The sequence below is a fragment of the Phytophthora ramorum genome, assembly GCF_020800215.1.
Source record: "Phytophthora ramorum isolate Pr-102 chromosome Unknown Phyram_PR-102_s0014, whole genome shotgun sequence".
In the NCBI taxonomy this organism is placed as follows: Eukaryota; Oomycota; class Peronosporomycetes; order Peronosporales; family Peronosporaceae; genus Phytophthora; species Phytophthora ramorum.
This window is the reverse complement of record NW_027150660.1, coordinates 1293790-1311645: the sequence shown is the minus strand read 5'-3', so window position 1 is coordinate 1311645 and position 17856 is coordinate 1293790. Positions and strand designations below refer to the sequence as shown.

At 53.4% G+C, this 17856-nt stretch overlaps 7 protein-coding genes across 7 annotated transcripts; 2 read left to right on the top strand and 5 right to left on the bottom strand.

Moving 5' to 3' along the window:
* Positions 1-6: 6 nt before the first annotated feature.
* KRP23_12268 (Protein-lysine N-methyltransferase) lies at positions 7-647 on the bottom strand (the record flags this gene model as incomplete). Its single annotated transcript, XM_067882864.1, has 2 exons — positions 7-93; positions 159-647. The coding sequence occupies 2 exons, from the start codon at positions 645-647 to the stop codon at positions 7-9; spliced, it is 576 nt and encodes a 191-aa protein (XP_067739877.1).
* Positions 648-781: 134 nt separating this feature from the next.
* On the top strand, positions 782-1418 carry KRP23_12267 (uncharacterized protein; the record flags this gene model as incomplete). Its single annotated transcript, XM_067882863.1, has 2 exons — positions 782-945; positions 1046-1418. The coding sequence occupies 2 exons, from the start codon at positions 782-784 to the stop codon at positions 1416-1418; spliced, it is 537 nt and encodes a 178-aa protein (XP_067739876.1).
* A 270-nt stretch (positions 1419-1688) lies between these two features.
* Positions 1689-3341, bottom strand: KRP23_12266 (U-box domain-containing protein 10; the record flags this gene model as incomplete). The annotated part of the gene is made up of 1 exon (XM_067882862.1): positions 1689-3341. The coding sequence occupies one exon, from the start codon at positions 3339-3341 to the stop codon at positions 1689-1691; it is 1653 nt and encodes a 550-aa protein (XP_067739875.1).
* A 184-nt stretch (positions 3342-3525) lies between these two features.
* KRP23_12265 (Clathrin heavy chain 1) lies at positions 3526-5920 on the bottom strand (the record flags this gene model as incomplete). The annotated part of the gene is made up of 2 exons (XM_067882861.1): positions 3526-5787; positions 5861-5920. The coding sequence occupies 2 exons, from the start codon at positions 5918-5920 to the stop codon at positions 3526-3528; spliced, it is 2322 nt and encodes a 773-aa protein (XP_067739874.1).
* A 348-nt stretch (positions 5921-6268) lies between these two features.
* Positions 6269-8944, bottom strand: KRP23_12264 (U-box domain-containing protein 4; the record flags this gene model as incomplete). The annotated part of the gene is made up of 1 exon (XM_067882860.1): positions 6269-8944. The coding sequence occupies one exon, from the start codon at positions 8942-8944 to the stop codon at positions 6269-6271; it is 2676 nt and encodes an 891-aa protein (XP_067739873.1).
* A 259-nt stretch (positions 8945-9203) lies between these two features.
* On the top strand, positions 9204-10532 carry KRP23_12263 (uncharacterized protein; the record flags this gene model as incomplete). The annotated part of the gene is made up of 1 exon (XM_067882859.1): positions 9204-10532. The coding sequence occupies one exon, from the start codon at positions 9204-9206 to the stop codon at positions 10530-10532; it is 1329 nt and encodes a 442-aa protein (XP_067739872.1).
* Positions 10533-10602: 70 nt separating this feature from the next.
* Positions 10603-13899, bottom strand: KRP23_12262 (Vacuolar protein 8; the record flags this gene model as incomplete). Its single annotated transcript, XM_067882858.1, has 1 exon — positions 10603-13899. The coding sequence occupies one exon, from the start codon at positions 13897-13899 to the stop codon at positions 10603-10605; it is 3297 nt and encodes a 1098-aa protein (XP_067739871.1).
* Positions 13900-17856: the final 3957 nt, after the last annotated feature.

Sequence of the window (17856 nt, the reverse complement as noted above, 5' to 3'; positions counted from 1 at the left end):
GCTGCCTCAAGCGCAGTCCTTGATCCGGTAAAAATACCATCTCAGTCCTCCCGTACGCTCACTCCATTGGGGTTTCCACCCAGGGACTCGAAACTACAACCACCCCAACATCACCCAGTCAACACCTCTCCACGAAACCTCCAGCAACCTCCACTCACCCCAATCGACAGCACGCTCGCATCTCCCTTCAACTGCATTTGCAATCGCTCTGCAATTCCCGCCAACGACTCGGCAAACGCGTAGACGATCACCAGTTTGGCGTCCGAAATGTCTGCGAGCATGACGTCTCCCTGGTCCACCCGAATCTGAAGCTGCAGATTCTGCTGCGTCACCTGGTCCCTCGCCCTCTTCACCAGGTTCTCGTCCAGTTCCACGCCGAATGCATTGCAGCCGAACCTTTGCACGCCTGAAACCAGCCAACGTCCGTCCCCGCAGCCCAAATCCACCAGCAGATCTCCCGGCGTCAACTGCACCTGCTTCTCCTCCAACTTGCGCCACACTGCATCAATGACCGCAACTGGCGACGGACTGAAAGGTGCAAACAATTCGGAATTGCCCTGCTCGCCCTGGAGCGTCAAGGCGGCATGGGCTCTCGCCCTGGCAGCTTCAAGGACAAGTTGACGCACTCGACTACGCGATGTAGCCATGTCGAGTGCAATGACTGGCCAGCAAAAACTCGGTTCACACGTTATTCATTGGCTGAAAATACATTTTTCGGTTTATGATTGGACGAAATGTTTATTGGAGACGACCAACTGCCATTGACACATTGACGCTCGAGATGGCGCCCAGGAAGCTCAAGACGCCCGCCGTGCGGCCTGAGAGCCACGACAGCGACAGCGACGAGGCGCCCGAGGTCGTGACAAAGCAGAGCGCCACCCAACAGGCGCAGCAGCAGCGCCAGCAGGAGCACGAGGCGCGCGTACAGGCCAAGGCGGCCAAAAGGTGTGTCATGTTGTTGATTTCTAGCAGAATTTTAGCAGGTTTTGCGGCATTGCAATGAGTAATTGAGGTGCTGACGGTGCATTTTGATTTGGTGACGCAGTAGGAAGCGCAAGAGCAAGCAGGAGGTTCAGGAACAAAGTGGAGCGGTGCCAGAGCTTTCGGATGAGATTCTGTCGGCTGTGGCTGCTCGTGAGGAGGAGGAGGAAGCTGTGAACGAGGAGGAGGCGGCCGAGCAACGTCGCGCGGACAAGAGACGCGCCAAGAAGCAGGCCAAACTCATGCAGAAGAAGACGCACACGAGACAATTCGGCAACATTCAGGTGCAGACGCTGGAGGCGCTGGAAAAGACGCAGACGAGGGAACTCACAGACGGCGCCAAGGAGTTTGTTGAACGACGCACAGCTCCCAAGAGGGAGAGAATGGACCTCATGAAGGGGCACCCCGCCCACTTCTGCAAGAAACAGCGAGCGTAGGGAGGATGAAATGCGAGCGATACGTTTTCTACAGTTGATTGGGAAGAGGCGAGATTGAGTTGGTTGCCGACGCCTCCTGCTGGGTTATGCTGCGCTTGTATCGCGTAGGTGCAGCCTGCAACCATGTCCAAATAGTTATTGATTCGATCAAAGTTACCTTCGACTGCAAACACCATCAGCTTCATCATTTTGACGTACGAGGAAGCACAAGTTCCTCAAGATGGGGTTTACACGAGAACTCGAAGGTCTTCTTCTGCTGCTATGGCATCTTCAGACACGCTCTCTTCTTTCACGTTGAATCACCGCTCTCAGTTCCTCGTCCGCTGAGAGGTTTGACAACACGGTGGCGGCGAAGTCCTTCTGAAAGGCGTTGCCAGTGCGTACTAACGCAATCAAAAGAGAAATGCCACCACCAGCTTCAATCGGCTTCCTGTTGGCGTCGCTAAGCGACAACTTGGCCAGGGCATGTGCTGCGTATTCTTTTTCAAAGTCGTTGCCGTCTTGAAGCAAAGCAACAAACTCTTCAATTCCTCCAGTCGCAACGATCGCTTCATTGTTTTCGGGGTCTAGCGCCAGACGCGACAACACGCACGCCGCTACTTGTCTGCGAACGTTGAAGTCATCACGCACTATATCCACGAGAGGTGGAATGCAGCCGGCTGCTGACATCGCAGCCCTGTTAGCATGACCCCTCGCCAGCTCTGCTAGTATCAATGCAGCCTCCCCTTTCTGGAGGGTGGTGTTGCCATCCCGTAGCAAATTCACCAGCGTCGGGATCCCATCCGCAGCTCTGATAGCGGAATTGTCGGGCAAAGACGACAAATGTCTTAGTATAAGGGCACCGACCTGTTTCAGTGCGTCATCGCCATTACTGAGCAGAGCCATGAGTGGTGGGATGGCTCCTGCCGCTGCAATCGCCGCTTTAATCTCGTCAGCTCCTTCCGAGAGAGTCATAAGCACCACCAAAACGAGTTGTTTCTGACCGTCGCTGCCGTTGCGTAGTAGCGTGACGAGTTGGCGTATCCCGCCGGCAGCTTCAATCGCGACTTGGTTCTTACCAATCTTCGAAAGGTTTGTCAGTGCACCCACGGCAATCATTTTTACATTCCAATTCCCATCATGCATCAACTTCACCAACGGAGCAATCCCTCCTGCCTTCTCAATCAGCACTGCATGTTCAGGAACCGCAGACAGGTTGGCGAGTGTGCCAGCAGCGTGTTCTTTCTGAAAATCGTTACCCCCACAAACGAACTGCACCAGTCGAAGCACTCCGCCAGCACCAACGATGCCTGTTTTGGCTCTATCGTTCACAGATAAAGCCTGCAGAGCCATCACCGCGTAGTTTGCCTCGCGTCGAGTTGTGTTACTGATTATTCCGACTAAAGGGTAAATGCCTTTTGCTGCCAAGATCGCATTGTGGTTGTCAGGATTTGTCGCCAATTCCGATAGCACCCCAGCAGCTTTTTCTTTTGGAACTGGGGCACCCACTCGTGCTATTGCCACCAGCGTCGGAAGAGCCTCAGACGCGAGTATAGCGACGTGGTTGTTGGCGTTCATTGACAGATTCAATAGCGCTGCCATTGCGAGTTCCCGTTGAGTGCCGGTGCTGTTTCGCATCATTAACACAAGCGGTGGGATACCTCCCGCGGCCTTGATCTCCACTTTGTTCTCGTCGTTCATCGAAAGCCTCGAGAGTGCCAGCGCAGCTTTCGTCTGCTGACTTTTGTTACCATCACGCAACAGCGCCACTAACGGCGGGATCCCTCCGAAAGCTGCAATTGAGACTTGGTTCATGGATCTCTCGGACAAAATCGCCAGCGCGGCTGCAGCTTTCGTCCTTTTCCGTGAACTGGCATTGGATAGTTGGGCCACCAGGTCGGGGATTGTCTCCAGTGAAGCGTCGAGTGACTGGTGCTGCCCCATTGAGGTCCGTTGTCTTCGTGGTGAATTCGCGACTGATGGCGGCTTGGAAGTGGCTGCATGTCGATGGGTACACTCGTTGCAGGATTCAATTACGATATTAATTAATGGTTTATGGTTCCTGACTATCCTTACAATTCGAGCAGCAAGGAGTAAGTAAGACACGAAGGTGCATGCTGATGTCCTTCTAAAAGAAAGCAAAGCATCGGCTCATGCCCACGCAGCTGATCTTTTGGTCTCCCAGCTCGTTCGAGAGTTCAGCGTTCATGAACGCATGCACAGTGGTCGACACTTCACCAGGCTTCGTGGACTCGGGCAGGGCTGTCTGCACAACTTGGTCGATCAAAGCACGGCGGTTCGGATCTCCCGCCTCGCCCTCCTCCTGCCGCATCAGCACTTTGCCCCACAGATCCAGATCCTGACGCTCTACCAGGTAACGAGCCAAGTCTTTGAAAAGACCGTTCTCCGTGGCCACGCGGATGAGATCGTCATCGCACTCGCTGCTGGCTCGGCGGTATGCCAGGTAAGCCAAATACGGATCGACTTTCTCGCAGAACTTACCCACAACCTTCGAGTCGTAGAATTTGTTTTTGATCAGGAACTGCTGAGGATTTTTGTCCAGCGTGATGTAGACCTTTCCGATGGCATTGTGCGTCGCGGCCTCTGTGTTTCCCCGAGCAATACGCGATTCCAGCCATGGCTGCAGCAGATCAAGGCGATTGCGCTTCTCAACCTGCTCACACAGGTCGTCCACGGAGCACTGCGTAACCTGTTTCAGCAGGGCTTTGATAAAACCCTCGTCACAGCCCAGGTCCAGCAGCTTCCCGATGACAACGGGGGCTTTATCCGGACTTACTTTAGTCGCGTAGATATTGATGCTCTCCATTGAGTTGCTGGAGTACAGATACTGCACCAGCTCTTCCACGACATCGTAGCGATCGCACAAGTGAACGAGCATATGCGGATTCTGCACCTTCGTGTCCTTCAAAACGTTCTGCACGAAGCACTCGACCACTTTTTCCATTGCCCCAGCACGCAGATACACTGACAAAGCCATCATGGCGTCTGACTGAGCGACGAGATCCCCCAGCTCCACCGAGCATTCAAGCTTATCCTCCAATAGCCACGTCTGAAGCAGCTCGCCACGACCTTGCAGCAAGACGCTGCGGACCAGCTCAATGGCCTCCACCTTGTTCAGGGGGCTCTTTTCAAGCAGAACTGAGAAGTACTGCAGGATCGGCTGGGGCTGATCAAGTTGGGCAGCCATTTGCTTGAATACCTCAATCGTTTGAGGTGTACGTAGCAAGCCTTGGGGCGAAGCAGCAGCGAGGCGAGCGGCGCCCTGGACGTCGTTGATACGGATGAGGCGGTTGAACTCGGTGGAGTACAAACTTTCAGCACCTGGCAGGTCCATACGTGAGGCCAGAGCCAACGCTAGCTGCTGATCTCGCATCGTATTCAGCACATACGGCACCAACTTGGCCCTGTTAATCGCGAAGTGCAAAAGTTGACCGCGGTGCGTAATGCACAGCATTCCTTTCGACTTGGATTCAAAGCACGTCACAAATGGTGCATCTTGGGTGAAATGCGCTCGATACACGAGCTTACCGGAGTGTGCGTCGAATACGAAAAGGTACCCCAGATTGGTGATCATGTACACGATATCGTCGCCGGGGCTCACAAGCATTGACACAGGGAAATCGTCCTGTTCGTCGGGGGCAAAGGCAATTCGTTGTGGTGGAAGATGGAACACGCCTCCAGGGGCGTCATGGTCACGACCCAGTTCCATGCAAAAGAGCTGCACGGGTTGACCAACTCCTTTAGAACCGGCAACAAACAGCACCTGCACGTCCTCTTTCCTCCCAGAAGGTTTCATCTGCGCGAAGGCTCCAGCGTGACCCTGTAGCACTTGACTCACTTTTTTCTCCATCGAGTAGAGCTGAATGTTGCCAACAATGTGGCCTCCCTTCGCCTGTGAGGTGCCCACCAGCAGCATCCACTTGTTGTCAATTGATGCCTCGTAGCTAACAATTTGTGTCTCCGCTCCCAGACTGGCACTACGGTAAAACACTTTGGTCGGAAGCGAGTCATCCTCGATATTCCAATGGAACACGGCAGACGCCGTGACTATCGCCATGACATCGACGGAGATCCAGTGCCAGAAGACCACGGCCTCGCTCATCGAGTGACTCTTTATCTTTGTCCGCAGCTCCATGTTGAAAAGCTGGAGCTGATGCTCTGCGCGTAGGGCGATGACATTGTTGGATGGATTTATGATCGCTGCCTCCGCGTAGATAGGTCGGCGCTGGACGGAGTTGCCCGCCGCCAAGTCCACAATCATGATGCTGGGCTGGCCGTCCAATTTCCCACTGACGCACACGAACTTGTCCGACTCCATTGACGTCATGGGGAACTTGATATAGTCTCGGGACACACCCAACATGCTCAGCTGCAGCAATATACAGCGACAAAACAAGAACTGTTAGCTTGTGTGCCTGCATAACTACCTGCATCGTGCGTACATTGAGCACTTCTCGGTAGGAAACGGGAAGTTCTTGGCAAGGGTTCGTTGCTTGCGCCATATTGTCTGAAGGATGTTGCTGCTGGGTCTCGCCAGGACATCCACAGCAGCAACAGTCTCTAGAGGATAAATTTAACATAAGAACGAAACTCCTGACACGTGAGTCATCCTGCAGTGCGCTCAGATGGAACGAAGATATGCCAAGCTTCCCGCGATTTCTCGCGGACCTTGAGAAAGATGAGACTTAGTGGGCATGTTGGCCATTATGACAGTGGCACCGAAGACCTAAGAGCAGTTATTCAACTCGAGAGAAAATATTTTATGTGAAGATGGTCGACACAAGTGAAGCTGCCCGCCAGAAACAGAAGGACATTGGAGATTTGAAGCTACTCGCCACAACGGAGCAAGATCAAGCTGCACAGGCGTTGACCTCCCACATCGCCTCCTCCTCCATATCCGCAAACGTTTTGATACGCTGCTCCACTTCACAGAGCTTCAATCGCTTCGTCGGATCAAACTCGCACATCGCACACACCAACGCCCACTCTTCGTCGGACATGCAATCCGGCTGTTGTAAAAACTTCTCATGCTGGAGATGCCACTTCACAGAAATATCAGGTACCAACCCCCACGGCAACCTTCCTGTCACGGCTTCTACGATGCACATGCCGAGTGAATACACGTCCGCCTCAAACGATGTGTTTCCGGTTGAGATGAACTCTGGCGCACGCCAACGAATCGCCCCAAGATTCTCAAACCGAGGTCGACACTCCGAGCCGAAGAAGCTCATGCCAAAGTCAGTGAGCATGGCAGTATCACCCTCCACCAATATGTTGTTTCCCTTTAGGTCGCCGTGAATGATGCCTCTGCTGTGCAGCAGCTGAAGGCCGTGCGTCACACCGAGCAGAGCTTTCCAAGCACATGATCGGCCAGCTTTCCCTTGCCGGTACAGGTATTCAGGCAGAGACCCCCCAGCGATGTACTTGGAAACCATAAAACAGGGGGTGCCCACATGACAGGCTCCATAGAGCTGAACAATGTTGGGGTGGCGACTAGCATCGTGCCAAACGTTTACCTCCCGTAGAAAATCACTTCGGTTGCTCTCCGACGTGATCTTGACGCACTTCACCACAACGGGCGCCTTCATGTACGTTCCGTGGTAGATCTGTCCGAATGACCCACAGTTGAAGGATACATCGTCCATCTGGACTTCATGACGCCCGATAAACCACTTTTCCACAGGCGGGACCTCTAATCCAGAAAAGCCCACCACTTGACTCACAACAGCGTACAGAAACTTCCGTTCGTCTTTCGAGTAGAAGTTCTTGTTGTGCCTAATCTCGTGAGATAAGAGTGTCAGTGCCTCCGTTTGAGCATTGGTATCGTTGAGGTCTTTGACTAGACTGGAGATGTCGCAATCAACCAGTTGCTGCTTCATTGCTGCTCGTTCGATCTCCCATCGGGACTGCCACAACCCCTTGCTGTCTTGACAGTCTAGCTCATCAATTTCACGATGCAAATCCGCAAGTCCGTCCGCTACTGAGCGCGCACCAACCAGACGAATCACCCTCGACTTGCCTCCATTGCTCATTAAAAGTGCTCGGAGTCGAGTCTTTAAGGTAGCGACGTCATATATCCCACGACCCAAAAGTGACTGCAACCTCTCGAGTACGTGGCGACACATCGGCTCGGCTTCACTCACCGCCTCACAAAGAGTGGAAATCTCGTGTAGATTACCCCCCAACCAAGCCAACACTTGTCCTGCCAGCTTTTTGTTGGTCTCATCGTCACTCTGCACCAACTTGGTCAGTATTTCGCGACCTCCAGCCTTCTCTACGACTGCACGTATGGTATCATCACCATCAGCGCAAAGTTCCAGAAGAGCTGTCAACCCCTCTTGTTTCCACCCGTTGTCAGGTTTGTGAACAAGCGAAAGCAATATTTCTATGCCACCGCACGTAATAATGACCGCCTTCGCTTCAGGGTCAAGGTGTTGCGACAAAACCCCTGAGACTCCTGCAGCCAATTCTTTTTGTTCTGGAGTTCCATCGCGCACGAGTTTGATTAAACTGTCAACCAAACCCTTTTCATCAAGCACTTTACGTCCCATTTCGGTATTTTGATACGTAAGAATCCACAACGCTCCAGCAGCCTTCTCCTTCTGTACCCTGTTGCCGCTTCGCAGTAGCGCAACCAACGTTGCAATTCCCCCAGCTGCTGCGATCTTCTCTTTGTTCTCGACGTTTACTGCCAGATTAAGCAATGCTGAAGTCGCGTTCTCCTTCTGCACATCGTTACCGTCCCGTACTAGCGCCACCAAAGGCGTAATCCCCCCGGCTGCTGCGATCTTCTCTCTGTTCAGAGCGTTTCTTGCCAGGCTCGAGAGTGCTCCAGCAGCCTTTTCCATCTGCACATCGTTGCCGTCCCGTACTAGCGCAACCAACGGCGCAATCCCTCCGGCTGCCGCAATCGTCTCCTTGTTCGCATCGCTCACTGCCAGGTTTGAGAGTGCTCCAGCAGCCGCCTCCTTTTGTACGTCGCTCCCATGGCGTACCAGGGCAACCAGCGGTGCAATTCCACCAACTGCAGCGATCTTCTCTTTGTTCTCATAGTTTATTGCTAGGATCCTGATTGCTGCAGTAGCATTCTCCTTCTGTGCGCCGTTGCCGTCTCGTACTAGCGCGACCAACGGCGCTATACCACCGGCTGCTGCGATCTTTTCTCTGTTCTCGTAGTTTATTGCCAGGATCCAAAGTGCTCCAGCAGCCTTCTCCTTCTGTACCTTGTTGCCGCTTCGTAGTAGCGCAACTAACGTCGTAATCTCTCCAGCAGCAGCGATCTTCTCTATGTTCTTATTGTTCATGGCTAGGATCCAGAGTGCCCTAGAAGCCTCCTCCTTCTGCTCGTCGTTGCCGATTCTCATCAAAGTCACTAACGGAGGAATTCCTCCTGCGGCCACGAAACTCTCAAGATCGCCTTCGTCCAGCAATTGCAGTAGTGTCGAACCAGCCTTTTCTCTCTCTCGTAGATTACCGTCACGCATCAACTCCACGATCTTGTTAATCTTCGCCTGCGTCTGCCCCATATTGGTACGCTACGCTCCGCGGCAACTTGAAGACTGAGAACATTCAGAAAGCAGGTTCAGAGCAACGCCAACGTTCGCCTCCTATGGGTGCAACCCCTCTTGCCCTGGCCTGAAGTCCCGCAGGAGCTGCCGTGTGGGCAGAATACGGTCTCGCAAAACACACACGACACAATGTTAGGTAAATTAAGCCATATAGTATCACTCTTTTCCTCCAATCGCCATCCAGCTCGCGGATCTTGAAGCGACGCATTCACTCTCGATGGCCGCCAAGAAGACGTCGGACGCCGCCGCTGCAGCTGCTGAGGCCGCCATGGCCCTGGAGCTAGAAACTGCAGCTGCAGCTGCAGCTGTAGCAGTCGCCTCCACAGAGGCCCAGCAAGAAGCGGAAGCGGCGGCCGTGAGACTCCAGAAGCAGCAGCAGCAGGACGAGCTGGACGTCGTGGCCGTCGGAGCCGTCGCGCACGTGATTCGACGCGCTTTCCACACCTTCTACGCATATCCAGAGGCTGAAGACCACACGACAGACGCTTCCGATGCAGACGCAGCAACTCTGGCGGATTTTGAACCCCTACAAGTCTCGGAAGGACCAGTAGAAGGTTCCAAGCAGGACGAGGCACAGGCTCAAGACAAGTCGCCGCAGGACGAGCCGCAGGTTCAAGAGAAGGTGGAGGAGAGGTATATGAGGGAGATGGAGCTGAGTCCGTTCGTGGCGCTCGCTCAGAGCCGCAAAGACGCCATCGCCAAGCAGCTGGAGCACAAGCACGAGCGGGCGAGGGCGCTACTCCAGTTCATGGACGAGAGACAGCGACAAGCGGCAGAAGCGGACGCGCAGATCACAGAACTGTTGAGTCAAAGAGGACTCGTAGTCAAGGCGCAGATTCCAGTGGGACCATCGCACTTGAAGTTGGACGAGCAGGAGCTGAGGACGGTGACGGACACCGGAACGGACTTTGGCGAGTTTGCTGACGCGCTCCTGCATGCGAAGACGCTGGTGGCGGAGTATGAGCAGAGGAGGAAGGCGATGAGTGGGAATATGAATCAGGTGCTGGCATCGCCCACGAGAAGAACTGCTGCTGGAGAGGGAAGTGGTGAGAATGGTGATCAGGTTGGGTACCTGGGTACGACCACGTCTTCGAGTATACGCAAGGGAGCTACGCTCGAGCAGCACAAGAATCACATTGCGGGTGTTAAAGTTGCACATGCAGAGCACCGTGCTGCTACTACAGCTGAGAAGACGTCGCCCCCGAAAGATGGCATGAACCAAGATGGAGATAATGTACCAGATCTGACCGCGACAACGTTAACGCCGTTGTCAACCACACTACTGGAGCAACAGCAACTTCAAGGTTTGAAACAGACCATGAACCCCATCGAGAAACGGAAGAACATGGCGATCCTGGAGCGTATGCAAACGAAACTCGACTTTGTCCGAAACCCGCGTTATGCGGTTCCTGTTGAGACCAACACCAGAAAGGATAACGTGGAAGAGGATCTCGAAAATGGTCGGCAACAGTGGGCCCGCTATTACCAGAAAACGGTCGGAGATTGGACTCAAGCATCATTGAATGTATTGGTGGTGATTGTTTGATATGCAGGGTGCGTTTCAAGTTATTCCATCATTATTTGCGCCACGGTTGGGCAAGATCCTGATCATGCTATCAGCTTGCTGCACGAGCATTGACCTTCCACATCGCCTCCTCCTCCATATCCGCAAACGTTTTGATACGCTGCTCCACTTCACAGAGCTTCAATCGCTTCGTCGGATCAAACTCGCACATCGCACACACCAACGCCCACTCTTCGTCGGACATGCAATCCGGCTGTTGTAAAAACTTCTCATGCTGGAGATGCCACTTCACAGAAATATCAGGTACCAACCCCCACGGCAACCTTCCTGTCACGGCTTCTACGATGCACATGCCGAGTGAATACACGTCCGCCTCAAACGATGTGTTTCCGGTTGAGATGAACTCTGGCGCACGCCAACGAATCGCCCCAAGATTCTCAAACCGAGGTCGACACTCCGAGCCGAAGAAGCTCATGCCAAAGTCAGTGAGCATGGCAGTATCACCCTCCACCAATATGTTGTTTCCCTTTAGGTCGCCGTGAATGATGCCTCTGCTGTGCAGCAGCTGAAGGCCGTGCGTCACACCGAGCAGAGCTTTCCAAGCACATGATCGGCCAGCTTTCCCTTGCCGGTACAGGTATTCAGGCAGAGACCCCCCAGCGATGTACTTGGAAACCATAAAACAGGGGGTGCCCACATGACAGGCTCCATAGAGCTGAACAATGTTGGGGTGGCGACTAGCATCGTGCCAAACGTTTACCTCCCGTAGAAAATCACTTCGGTTGCTCTCCGACGTGATCTTGACGCACTTCACCACAACGGGCGCCTTCATGTACGTTCCGTGGTAGATCTGTCCGAATGACCCACAGTTGAAGGATACATCGTCCATCTGGACTTCATGACGCCCGATAAACCACTTTTCCACAGGCGGGACCTCTAATCCAGAAAAGCCCACCACTTGACTCACAACAGCGTACAGAAACTTCCGTTCGTCTTTCGAGTAGAAGTTCTTGTTGTGCCTAATCTCGTGAGATAAGAGTGTCAGTGCCTCCGTTTGAGCATTGGTATCGTTGAGGTCTTTGACTAGACTGGAGATGTCGCAATCAACCAGTTGCTGCTTCATTGCTGCTCGTTCGATCTCCCATCGGGACTGCCACAACCCCTTGCTGTCTTGACAGTCTAGCTCATCAATTTCACGATGCAAATCCGCAAGTCCGTCCGCTACTGAGCGCGCACCAACCAGACGAATCACCCTCGACTTGCCTCCATTGCTCATTAAAAGTGCTCGGAGTCGAGTCTTTAAGGTAGCGACGTCATATATCCCACGACCCAAAAGTGACTGCAACCTCTCGAGTACGTGGCGACACATCGGCTCGGCTTCACTCACCGCCTCACAAAGAGTGGAAATCTCGTGTAGATTACCCCCCAACCAAGCCAACACTTGTCCTGCCAGCTTTTTGTTGGTCTCATCGTCACTCTGCACCAACTTGGTCAGTATTTCGCGACCTCCAGCCTTCTCTACGACTGCACGTATGGTATCATCACCATCAGCGCAAAGTTCCAGAAGAGCTGTCAACCCCTCTTGTTTCCACCCGTTGTCAGGTTTGTGAACAAGCGAAAGCAATATTTCTATGCCACCGCACGTAATAATGACCGCCTTCGCTTCAGGGTCAAGGTGTTGCGACAAAACCCCTGAGACTCCTGCAGCCAATTCTTTTTGTTCTGGAGTTCCATCGCGCACGAGTTTGATTAAACTGTCAACCAAACCCTTTTCATCAAGCACTTTACGTCCCATTTCGGTATTTTGATACGTAAGAATCCACAACGCTCCAGCAGCCTTCTCCTTCTGTACCCTGTTGCCGCTTCGCAGTAGCGCAACCAACGTTGCAATTCCCCCAGCTGCTGCGATCTTCTCTTTGTTCTCGACGTTTACTGCCAGATTAAGCAATGCTGAAGTCGCGTTCTCCTTCTGCACATCGTTACCGTCCCGTACTAGCGCCACCAAAGGCGTAATCCCCCCGGCTGCTGCGATCTTCTCTCTGTTCAGAGCGTTTCTTGCCAGGCTCGAGAGTGCTCCAGCAGCCTTTTCCATCTGCACATCGTTGCCGTCCCGTACTAGCGCAACCAACGGCGCAATTCCCCCGGCGGCTGCGATCTTCTTTTTGTTCCCATAGTTTATTGCTAGGATCCTGATTGCTGCAGTAGCATTCTCCTTCTGTGCGCCGTTGCCGTCTCGTACTAGCGCGACCAACGGCGCAATCCCCCCGGTGGCTGCGATCTTCTCTCTGTTCTTAACGCTTACTGCCAGGTTTGAGAGTGCTCCAGCAGCCTTCTCCTTCTGTACCCTGTTGCCGCTTCGCAGTAGCGCAACCAACGTTGCAATTCCCCCAGCTGCTGCGATCTTCTCTTTGTTCTCGACGTTTACTGCCAGATTAAGCAATGCTGAAGTCGCGTTCTCCTTCTGCACATCGTTACCGTCCCGTACTAGCGCCACCAAAGGCGTAATCCCCCCGGCTGCTGCGATCTTCTCTCTGTTCAGAGCGTTTCTTGCCAGGCTCGAGAGTGCTCCAGCAGCCTTTTCCATCTGCACATCGTTGCCGTCCCGTACTAGCGCAACCAACGGCGCAATTCCCCCGGCGGCTGCGATCTTCTTTTTGTTCCCATAGTTTATTGCCAGGATCCTGATTGCTGCAGTAGCCTTCTCCTTCTGTACCTCGTTGCCGCTTCGTAGTAGCGCAATCAACGGCGCAATCCCCCCGGTGGCTGCGATCTTCTCTCTGTTCTTAACGCTTACTGCCAGGTTTGAGAGTGCTCCAGCAGCCTTCTCCTTCTGTACCCTGTTGCCGCTTCGCAGTAGCGCAACCAACGTTGCAATTCCCCCAGCTGCTGCGATCTTCTCTTTGTTCTCGACGTTTACTGCCAGATTAAGCAATGCTGAAGTCGCGTTCTCCTTCTGCACATCGTTACCGTCCCGTACTAGCGCTACCAAAGGCGTAATCCCCCCGGCTGCTGCGATCTTCTCTCTGTTCAGAGCGTTTCTTGCCAGGCTCGAGAGTGCTCCAGCAGCCTTTTCCATCTGCACATCGTTGCCGTCCCGTACTAGCGCAACCAACGGCGCAATTCCCCCGGCGGCTGCGATCTTCTCTTTGTTCTCATCGTTCTCTGTCAGCTTGAATAGTGCTATAGCAGCCTTCTCCTTCTGCACGTCGCTGCCGATTTCCACCAAAGTCACTAACAGAGGAATTCCTCCAACGGCCGCGAAACTCTCAAGATCGCAATCCAGCAACTTTAGTAGTGTCCAACCAGCCTTTTCTCTCTCTCGTGGGTTGCCGTCACGCAGCAACTCCACAATCTTGTCAATCTTCGTCCTCGTCTGCGTCTGCCCCATATCGATACTCTGTACTCCGCGGCAACTTCGCGACTGCGAGCATCCTGGCGCCGCACCAGGTTTAGCGCGCCGCGAGCGGTCGCTTCCTCTGGGGTACAAACCACGTTCCCCTGGCCTGAAGTCCTGCAGGAACTGAACGTTTTTTGTTTACTGGAATTTATTTGGCAGGTGATGCAGGCCATGATTATAATCATGCAATATCCCATGATTTCATCCAAGATTAATCATGGATGAAAATATAGTATTTAGGACGATCGCCATATGGAGAAGGTTCGAGAAGATTCGTCGAGGACGAGAAAGATACAAACTTGGGGTTGTAATTCGTCCATGATTATACCATGATTAATCGTGTATGAATGATGGGTTGGACTACAAGACAAGTATAGTGTGTGAGTTTGTACGCAACGTTGACAAGAACGCATGAACATGGAGTCTGGCGGAACCCCATGCGAGTAAGGACGCATGAGTTGCTGAGAGGTCATGAGGAACGTCATTTTCAACAACATCATAGCAATGTCTTCAAAGAAAGATGAAACTCAAAGCAGAATCGATCATCGGAAGTATTAGTAGCTATCCTGCATTTAAAACTTGCCGCTTTACTTCGCAACTTGGGTTGGAGGGAGATTCTCGTCATCGTGGTCGTTGCCCCCGGCCAGAGGTGCATGCGTCTTCTCTTCTTCCTCGTCGTGATGCACCACATCTTCCTTCGGAAGGAGTCGCCCGCTGAGCAAATAATAGAAAAGCTCGAAGCGGCGTCTCGGCAGCACCGCCAAGCTCATATCTAGGGGCGGCCCTTTGGCCACATGCCGGATGAACATCCAGCACACATACACCCCGCAGCTGAAGGCGTCGAACTGGATGGGGTTGTTCTGCGCGATGATATCGTACTCTTGGAGACCTGCAATCTTCAGCTGCGTCGCGATCGCCATCGCCGACTTAAGGTAGGGGGCTTGATTGAGGGGATCATAGTAGAAAATGCGCCTGGCATCGACGCTCACCACCACGCAGCACCAGTGGGCGTTCTGGAAGTTCAGAGGAAGTAACACGGCCTCCACCCCACTCTCCTCCACTTGCTGGATCACCCGGTCACGGATTGTCCGGTCAACAGATCTTCCACTCGAACTTCTGGTCCGGTTCTTTGCTGGCACTGCTGCTTGGAACCCGGCAAATCTGCAAGATGGAAAATCGGCTGCCAGGCGCAAACACAGAGCCCTTATCGCCGCGTCCGTGAGCCATGTCGGAGGTGTAGCGCGGTACAGCAGGGAGAATGCGAAGTCAGCAGTGTTGGGGAGCCCCTCGATCAACTTGTGTGGGTACGATTCCAGAATTTCTGCTGCTACCTTGTTTCCAATGTCGTGATACTCTGCGGGGAGGGCCGGAATACCTTGCACGGTGAGCCACTTGTGCATATCAAGCCCTAGCTGCACGTCCTTCCGCAAATTCTGAATTCGCACGAACGTTTCAATCTGTGCCCGCGTGTAATTACCGACGTCCTTGATAACTACAGTTTCCACTTGACCAGCACTGGATCCTTTTCTAGCGCCACCAGCAGCTTCTTGGGAGGCGTCTACTGAAATTGCGCTGTTTTCAGAGTTTCCTACAGGCAGAACCTTCATACACGCAGCGAGGAGCTTGTCCGGAAGCACGTAAAAAGGATCCTTGACTGTAACCGGGTTCTTCATGACCTTATACTTCGGTTTCTTGCTCTCCGCTTCGGCGTACTTGACAAGAACACCTGATAAGCGGCGCTGTGTGTCCATCAGGGATGGCTGTTCATCTTCTAGAGAATTCAGTAGATCGTTCAATGTTACTTCGCCAGCCGCTTTTCTTCCTCGTTGTGCAGCATCATACCACTTCCTGTCGGCCCTCACGCCAGCTGCCGTGAATTTCCTGTGTTTGCGCGGCGCTCCGACCTTCTTCGTTTTAGGGTTAAGGAGGATTTTGGGCCATGTACCCGCGGCCACCCGATGATCCTGCGCACCCTGGAGACGCTCATTCTCTTCGTAATCGTCTTCATCATCTGGTAAATCATCACTGTCGCTAGAATTGAGCCCAAACTCCAATTTCACGTCTTCATCCGTGGCTCTCTGCGTCCCACCCGCTCTCGTCTTGCTTCCCCTCGTTATCACCGCACGAGAAACACCGGACATTTTCCGCTGCCGGACGTTTCTCCACTGATTCAGCACAAACTCCATCATATCCTCGAATTCATCTTCATCATCAATGTCAGCCAGTTCACTGCAAATCAAATGAGTCGCTCTGACCGCTTCGCGGTAGCGCTGAGTGTGGCGTTGGGTTTTGGTGCCGAACTGTCACGGTTTGGCTGACGTTGCACCTTTCAGTGAACGGCGACAGAGCGTCTTGATTGGCGGGTCTCATTTCCCGCGCTATAGTGACCTAGGAACAATAGTGACCGAGGTCTCGGCTGGGTCTAATAAAACCCCGGCCGAGGTTAAAAGCCTCGTTTGTACCCATTTCGTGTCGTACCCTCGGCTGTGTAGAGCCGGCTATACGATTTCCCACAGAGATCTGTTTACACTTGATATTTGTATAGAGATATAGGACTAGCCAAATGATGACCTACAGAGGCTCCCAGAGCTGTAGGATAAAAGAAATAAATCAGCAGTCTTCCCCACAAGCCATCAAGGGTCAAGTCCGTCTTCGGTAAGTCTAGCTAGCTTGTCTTAGGGTCTGGATACGCTCGGCTGCGTGGGATGCCTGTCAGCGAGCTTGAGGTACATTGAACCGAGAGTTTGTTGCTGGTCAGTCCAAGAGATAGGAGTGGCCGAGAGTTAGGGGCGACAAGGAGTGTCGGTCCCTATATATTGGTGGAACCCGAGTGTTCCCAAGTGTATTTCACTACCCGCCGAGGTTACCCTCGGCAAACCCGTATTAGGCGTGACTGCCGGTACCCTTACTTCTGAGGGACTGCGGGGGTTCGCGCGAAAGCGCAATATTGCATTCTAGCCCTCGCTCGTGGCTAGTAGTGCAGGTTTTAAGGTTGACCGAACCCAACCTTGGTATACAGAGGCGCTTACAACCAACCCGGTGTAAGGGATCGTTCCTGGTCTTCAGGTGTTGATCCAACGTTCGCTGACCTTTCGCGAGGGAAGCGTGTGTTGTTGGTGGGACTCATACCGTTCGGTAGTGAGATTTTCTGCGTGTTCCTACACGACAACTGGTGCCGCGACCCGGGATTGGTGTGACCTTCTGTGTGTCTTGGTTGCATATAGGTTCTGACCTTAACGAGCATTCGAGAGAAGAAAGAAGAGAAGAAGAAAGAAGATGGCGAAAGAAGCGAAGTCAGCGGTACCAGCAACGCCGGCGAGGTCAAGTGGAACGCGTACCGAGGGTTCGGGGCGTTCCGGTTCGTCGTTCGCGACGCCGAGTACGTTGGCGTCGATCAACGAGCGTTCGGACAGTTTTGATGAGCCGATGGACTATTCTGACGCCAAGGAAGATGACGAAGAAGATGACCTGGAAGAGAAGGCAGCTATGCCCGAGCTTTCGGAAGCCGCTGCAGTATCTGCAGGACGCAGCGGAGGGGTGAGGTCGCTTGCGCGAAACCTCACCGAAGAGTTGAACGAAGTGGCTGGTCCCGAACCAGCCAACGGTTACGACGAAGATGAGTCCGACGATCACCGATCGTCGGCGATGGCCGAGGATGCGAATTCTCGGCCGAATGGCGGCCGGCCTCCTCTTAACGGAGACACCCCGGCCGCCAACCGAGTTCTGGGTCGATACCTAGAGCTCATGAAGGTGAAGAGCAATTGGATGCGATCCTTCGCTCCAGAGGTTGTTCGCCAAGCCATCTGGATGGAGCTCGGTGGCGAGTTAACTGTGCCCGTGGAGTCGTGGAATATTCGGCAGGTGGCCGAGGACACGGTGCAACTCCTACGCGCTATGGGATGTGAACCCCAAGTGTTCCCGTCGGAAGAAGACCTCCGAGCATGGGCA